This window comes from Oryzias latipes, chromosome 24 (genome assembly GCF_053564925.1).
Source record: "Oryzias latipes strain Hd-rR chromosome 24, Olatipes_Hd-rR_3.1".
Taxonomy (NCBI): Eukaryota; Metazoa; Chordata; class Actinopteri; order Beloniformes; family Adrianichthyidae; genus Oryzias; species Oryzias latipes.
Window position 1 is genome coordinate 20,638,484 of NC_136260.1, and position 6,918 is coordinate 20,645,401.

General features: G+C 36.8%; 1 protein-coding gene across 1 annotated transcript in view; it reads left to right on the forward strand.

Annotated features, from left to right (window-relative positions):
* The window catches only part of clvs2 (clavesin 2), a 38,812-nt gene extending 34,327 nt beyond the window's left edge, over positions 1 to 4,485 (forward strand). Inside the window, exon 5 of the mRNA XM_004083405.5 lies at positions 786 to 4,485. Within this exon, the coding sequence (XP_004083453.1) occupies positions 786 to 879 (94 nt within the window). The 3' untranslated portion in view covers positions 880 to 4,485. The remainder of the gene's footprint in view (positions 1 to 785) is intronic.
* Positions 4,486 to 6,918: the final 2,433 nt, after the last annotated feature.

The window sequence follows — 6,918 nt, forward strand, 5'->3', positions numbered from 1 at the left end:
CTGTTTGGATATTTGTGGATGTATGCCAGCTCCTGTTTTACAGTACAGTGTAAATGATTTTCTTTTTTTTTTTGCTGTTCTATTACCACATGTGCATCAGAACCCAAATCATCATGCCTCTACCGCTGTGCTTAATGCTGTAAATCTTCAGAATCTTTTTGCCAAATGTGTAGCTAAGCTAATATTCTTCTGGTTTGTTCAAATCACAGACTGTTTAAAATGAGAACTGGACCGAGTGAGTGTGAGGTCATCCATAGTAAATGACTTATTTTCATCTCGAATTAAGTCGATTCAGTCGCCATTTTTTTCTCAATATGGACGCCGTCATGTTGGAGCTAGACGATGTTAGCAAGCAGTGATTGGTCCTAGTCGGTCTGAGTCAACATTACTATGGCAACCACTTGAATATGCTTGTTGGAGGTCCACATCCTTGAAAATGGACAACACGAAATTTGTCAAACGTTTTGACAAGTATCCGATTAGTCAGTTTATAAATTGCAATTAAAAAATATCATAAAAAGAAATAAAGAATGGTTATGACAAATATTAGTCCAGTTCTCAAATACAGTTAGCGGTTCAACATCAGCCCTCTCAAACAAAATTGGTCTTTCTTTGGCAGCTTTTTAGTGGACTTCAACATGGGGCATGGTGAGGACAGTCTGAGATGCAGCTCTGTGGCTTTTGTTCTACATTTTTTGTGACATTTATCCTCTGGAAGCAGGTATTTTGTCTTACGTTTTTTTACCTCAGAGCTTTGAACTCTGGTTGCTGCTGTGTTGTTGCAGGTCTCAGTCAGTGGTGGAACCAGGCGTCCTGAAGAGACCAGACAAAGTGAAAAGTGATGAAGACAACATGCAGCCTTTGCTCTCGCTGGACTGAAATTCTCAGCTTAAAGCGTTCACAAATCAGTATTTTCAACACACACAAACCCACAGACTGACCTGCCAGACTCAACAGGCAAACACATTTCTCCGGCATTCCCCTGAACTCAAGGCAAAGCCAGGGATGAGAGGAGCACGTCCTGAGGCTGACAGAGCTGCTGACGGAGTTATATACAGTCTATTTATTTATTTAGCTACATGTCAAGTGCCAATTTTAGGAAGTGTAACTGAACGTCTTGAAATGATCAACACGGAGCAGGGAGGACTTCTAAAGATCAAGCAAAGCTGTTTCTACGACAAACTTTGAAGGTGCCACACTTGAAGATGTTTCCTACAGGTGTACAGTCTGTCGTAAGGTGTGTGAAGAAACTGCAAAGAAGGATTTGGACTACGCCTTTGAAGCAGCAGGTTTTTATTATAATACTCTTTTCTTATCTTTATTCACAAATTCTAGAAAAACTGACGGTTCTGAATTAGATGCTTGGCTTTCTTTAACATCTTTGACAGATTTTAGTTTATAGTTGTTTTTCCATTCTTAAGGATAATTCTTTCCCACAAACGATTATGCTTATTATCTATTTTTCTTTTCCAGTATCGCTCCAGTTATTTCTTGGTGGAGCTATAGACCTTTTCTCTCTTTTTCTGACCCACATGTCACAGAACAGAAAGCTTTCCTCTGCTGTTGGAGATGCTGCAACGCTGCAGGCTTAATTTGACCAAAATGTGTATTTTCTGAATCTATCAGGTAAAAAAAGCAATTTCTGAAGGGCAAAGCGAGTATTAAATTGGTTCTTTTTGTTTTTCTTTAAGCTAATAATTTTAGAGTTGAAGTTTAATACACAATAATTATTTTTGAGCACTTAAAAATATTTTTAATGTGTGCAGTTTGCCATTTGCAAGTATTTTCTTAAACTTGCAATTTTTTAATTTAAATCAAAGATGACAAATAAGGATTTTTTTAGAATTATTATTAAAGGAGTAAACTTAGTAAGAAAGTTAAAAAAAAATCATTTTCACATTTTAGTTAACCAGCATGTTAAATATTCATCTTCAATGTTTGGTATGACATCATTTTTTTGTATTCTGAGCTAAGATTAAAAATAATTATCTCACCACATTTTGACAAACACAAATCATATCCAAAGACTGAAAAAGGAAAATTGCTTAAAAGATTTGTCCTCACGGTTTCATGTTATGATTTAAGTTGCAAGTATTGTAGGTTTAGATAACAATCCTGACCCATTTGCAGAACAAGTCAACGTTTATTTATTTTTTTTTTTTTTTTTGATGAGACTGTAATTACACTGGTAAGGAAAAAGTATTTTTACATCTAAAGTCTCAGAGTGAACATAAAAATTTAGTAAAATCAAACTAACTAATAAAAGCACCCAGAACACAGGAAATGAAATAGAACTAACAATGCCAAAGTATATGTTAGATTAAAACCCATCATTGTACTAACAGAAGAGGAATAAAGAAAAACTCACAAATACATGAATACAGTGATGTTATTTGATTGGATTATCAAGAACATGTTAAAAGAAAAAAAGCTATCAGAGCAAAAACGGGTGTTCTGACAAACGATTATTCCGACAAATAGGAGTAATAACAGCTTATTTCTCTATAGAAGTCTGTGAGATTTACTTCCTGTTTGGAACGCTAGAGGGGAGGGGTGATTCAGTCTAGTTGTTATATGCTGTCAGTGATTGTGACATGTTCACTATTCCTCTCAATCTTTAGAACTGTGCGAGTGACGAGTTCACTCCAAATGTTAGTGAGTCAAAACATATTGGAAACTTCTACTTTTCACCATCTTCTGTCATATCCATGCTCGCACCAAAGCAGGGCAGTAACAAAACGAATAAGTAACACAACTTATAGGATCTGTATGATGGTTTACAAAGAGGCAGATGGATCAAACATCCTATTCTGTCCTGTTTGAAGCCTCATGATGAAGACAGTTCTCCTATCAGATGATTATTTCCCCCCAGACTCTTCCAGCAGGAGTCATTTTTTCACTGGCATACATTATTATGTTTGCTCTGTGAACATTCGAACTTGGTCATCTTGTTCTGCAAAATCCAATTCTTCCCTAATACAAAAGTGTATGAGGATAAATCCAATGTTTGCTTAATAATAGTCACACCAAAAAAACAGATCTCTTTTCAAGAAAAACTCCTCCAGACCACCTTAAATACTATTTTCAAACCCCACATTTCAAAATGCAAGTTTCCACTATCTAACACATTTATTTTATTTGTTAGCAATACTAATATAAAGTAGTAAAGTGACTTTAAACAGTTTAATTTATCCTGTGACAGTTTGTGAATAACTTTTCCTTGAGGTGCCAGTCAGGATATATTGTGTATAGCGAAGGTAAAATACTTTATTCACAGTTTTATTTGAGATGGTCCATATTTACGTGGAAGAGTTTTAACTAATTGATGGTTCAGACAGAAATGTATCATTGAACTAAATGTATATCTTTACTAATAGGATTGTCAAGGAACTTTATGTTTTTATAGATGAGGAACTTAACTGAACCACAATGGAAACTTTGGGTTTATCTCTTAATTAATAGGGCAAAAGGAAAAAAACCCGCAAAACCCCCACCATTTGTGCAGCCATGTTTAAAGCTGTTGGTTTTAGATGTTAAAATGACATATTTCTGTCTTCTGCTTTTCCATCAATGTTGTAGTTTTGGCTTATTTTGGATGTACTGCAAGTTGATGGTGGATGCTGGATGACTCAGTAATATGTAAATAGGAAGTACTCTGAATGACAGGCAGCCCCAAGCGTAAAGAAAGGCCTCCAAACAAGTGTTTTCAGGAGCAAGATTGTTTTTTTTTTATCCAGTTGGAGACAAAATCAGTTATTTAAAGAGACAAACTAGCTGTTTTTTTATGCTTCACTAGTTTTTTTTTGAAGGAAAAAGCTGTTTTGATATTTCCGGTCATTCGCTGCAGACATAAAAGGTGCAGAGATGTGAGAACCAAAGGTTTAGAAGGAAAACTGACTTTGATGAGTGCAACAGCACTGAGCTGGGCAGGCAAGCAGGCAGCCGAGCAGATCACAGCAAAGCTGGGAGGCAGGATGCATAAAGTGGCCAGCTGCAACCGGAGCAGACAGCTTGAATGTTGAACTATCGCACCAGCATGCACAGCGTGTCAGCACTGCTTAGAGCCGCCACCGCTCTGATTGTCCCTTCAGTTCACCCTGCAGAGGCGACAATGACACTGGGTCTCAACTCCCATTGCAATCAATTACCTCCCAACTAAAGGTTATTTTGAAATACATTTTCTGGTGAAATATGTAACAAAATCAAACTTAATTATAAAAAAGTGGATATTTATCTAACAAGGAAATATTTGCTTTTGGGTCACATGTTTTTGATTAGTTAATTATTCATTGGTTAGATGCATTCGCTCAAAGCCACGACCCACATCCAGACAGGTTGAAATGAAACATAATTATGGGAAAAAGAAAAAAAACAACACCAGAAAACCTAAAACTTAAGAATTGAATTAGACAAAATTGGATGAATTAAAACAAAATAAAAAAGCCCAAATAGGGAAAATATTACAATACTGGAAAACAGAGAAAATGTAAGGACTTCTTTTCTTACTGATTTAAGTTAAAGACCCACTCTGATGATCTTGTTGTTTTTTTTACAAGTTCCTGTGGCATTTTTCTGATGCTGGAGAAGAATAAATTAAAAGAATAAGCGTAAAACAGCATTTCTCAGGACTTCTATGTTTAAATTTTGAATCAGGAGCTGACGAGAAAAATGCTGTTTGAAAAAGATCGTATTTGTTATATAGAAAATACGATCCCCCCAACAGCTCAGAGATTTACCTTACTGACCTCCTGTCTCCAAGCTTTGTCTCCTAGAAAACAACACCGATTTTATTTATTTTTTACATTTTGGCTAAAAATGGCATAATCCTAATTGAAATAACATTGGTAAGGCTTTGAAAGTAGATGAAAAGTTGATTGGAGAGGCTAAACGAGGGACAGGTGAGGTGATTACCGAAGACCAGTGGATACCCTTGTTGATGTGACATTTAAAAAAACAGTCAGTGTTACCACAGACAAGTTTGTGATCCTCCACATCCACAACTAGTATTTAACGCAGAAGCTCTACATTTTCTTCAATAAACCTCCTGATTTATCTTTAACTTGATTTTTATTCACTACCACCAAACAATCGAACACAGAATGTCTTCAAAAGAGTACGCTGTCAGGTGTTCGTGTCTGTGTTCACGCCAATCTTCAATGTGTTTTTTGTAGTATTAATACACACACAGTAATCGAAAAGAGATGGTAGCTCTTGAAAAGTCAGAAATGAAAATCTAATTCCCACATGGCCCCCGTAGATGCTTCCAGTTCTTAGGATCCAACGTTTACATGGCACCCTTCCTTCTTCTGCTTGAGTTTTTATTTCTTTTTAAAGACCTAATCTCAGTCTGTTGGTGTTTAAACCAATGAAATCACTTAATCTAAAATTTTATTATATATAGAACTTATCTGGTGATGCTTCACCAAACATGCACGTTTTTCTTTTAATCAAAACTGTTATTTATCTGTTCATAATGCAGGTGCCGGATGTGTATTAGTTCGATGAAGTGTAAACCGATTTATCAGTTAAGCATCCGGTTTTATTTATAATGTTTAGCATTTTGAATGTTTTCTATAATCTTGTTTTGTTTTTCTTATATGGATCAATGATTTGGTGAATGAATTCTGAAACCAGCAGCAGAAAATCCAGTGGTATGGATAAAGTTAACAATCCAGTTTCCTTTTTGAAAAGCCAAAATGTTTCTGAAATTGAACGGTGTCAGAGGTTTATGTCTTTACTGTAGATAAACACACATTGTGTAATGTTAGCATTTAATCCCTTTAACACCGGAGATGTCGTCGGCAACACCTAAATAGCCCACGCTTTTTGACGTACCGTCACTCTTTGATGGTTTACATGACCAACATCAATCAGCTGATTGTGTAGCGTGGAAAAAATGCGCTGAGGTGTTGCACATCAGCGCAACAGAATCAGCTGATTTACATTAATTGCTGAAGTACTTCACTACTGTAAGCTGTTGCATACAAAGCTGCTTTTCTCCACTTCAGTATCCACTTGAATTATGGTAATTGCGTAAACGGTTGAAGACTTGGGCTAGTCAAAAGAATGTCAATTTAGCAAAAGCTCCATGAATACCTCCATGAAAGCTGACACGGCTTTCATGGAGGTAATGATGCGTTCTTCTTATAAACTACAAAATCAATGTCTGTAATTCTTCCTTTGAAAAAGACAGTTTGGTATAATACAAGCTAATCTTACTAATAATTTAATAAGCCTTGGTCACAACTGCACTCACGGGGCTATACAGGCTGACCGAGGGGAAGAAATGGGAAATCCAGTAGTAGTGAACACTTATCAAATGTGGAAAGATAAAGAATGCGTTGAGCAGGTGAGACAGAGGTGTGTCCTATGGATTTTTCATTTTTTTAGCCACCACCTCCAAGCCCGACAGTGCTGTTCACGTGATAAGCAGCCCTCCTTGCTGCAGCCTGTTAGAAATGAGGAAACTAGACAATCAGTGTGTAGTTTTTGTAAACATCCTATGGGAGTCCTACGGGCACTTGTGTATCAGTGTGCGCGCACGATTTGTGTCATAAGTGTGTGGAACTTACATTATCCTAACAAATACTTCATGATAAACCTACCGCATGCACGACAATGGTACAGTCCATTTTCAGGATGTCCGTTAACGGTGGCGCACAAGACTCGATGGAACTGCAAGACACACCTGTCGCTCCTGTACATCCCTCTACAGGCCTGTATACTCCAAAACCGGGACAACCTCCCGCACGGGTGCATGTGATTGAGGCTTTACACTGGCACAAAACAGAAAAATGTAAACATTATGTTTCTTGTCAGAGTGTGTACACAAAATAATGTACAAGAGGTACATGATAGTTTACAACTACACATGAAGATACAACAACAAATAACACTGATCAGGGATCGATGTCCATC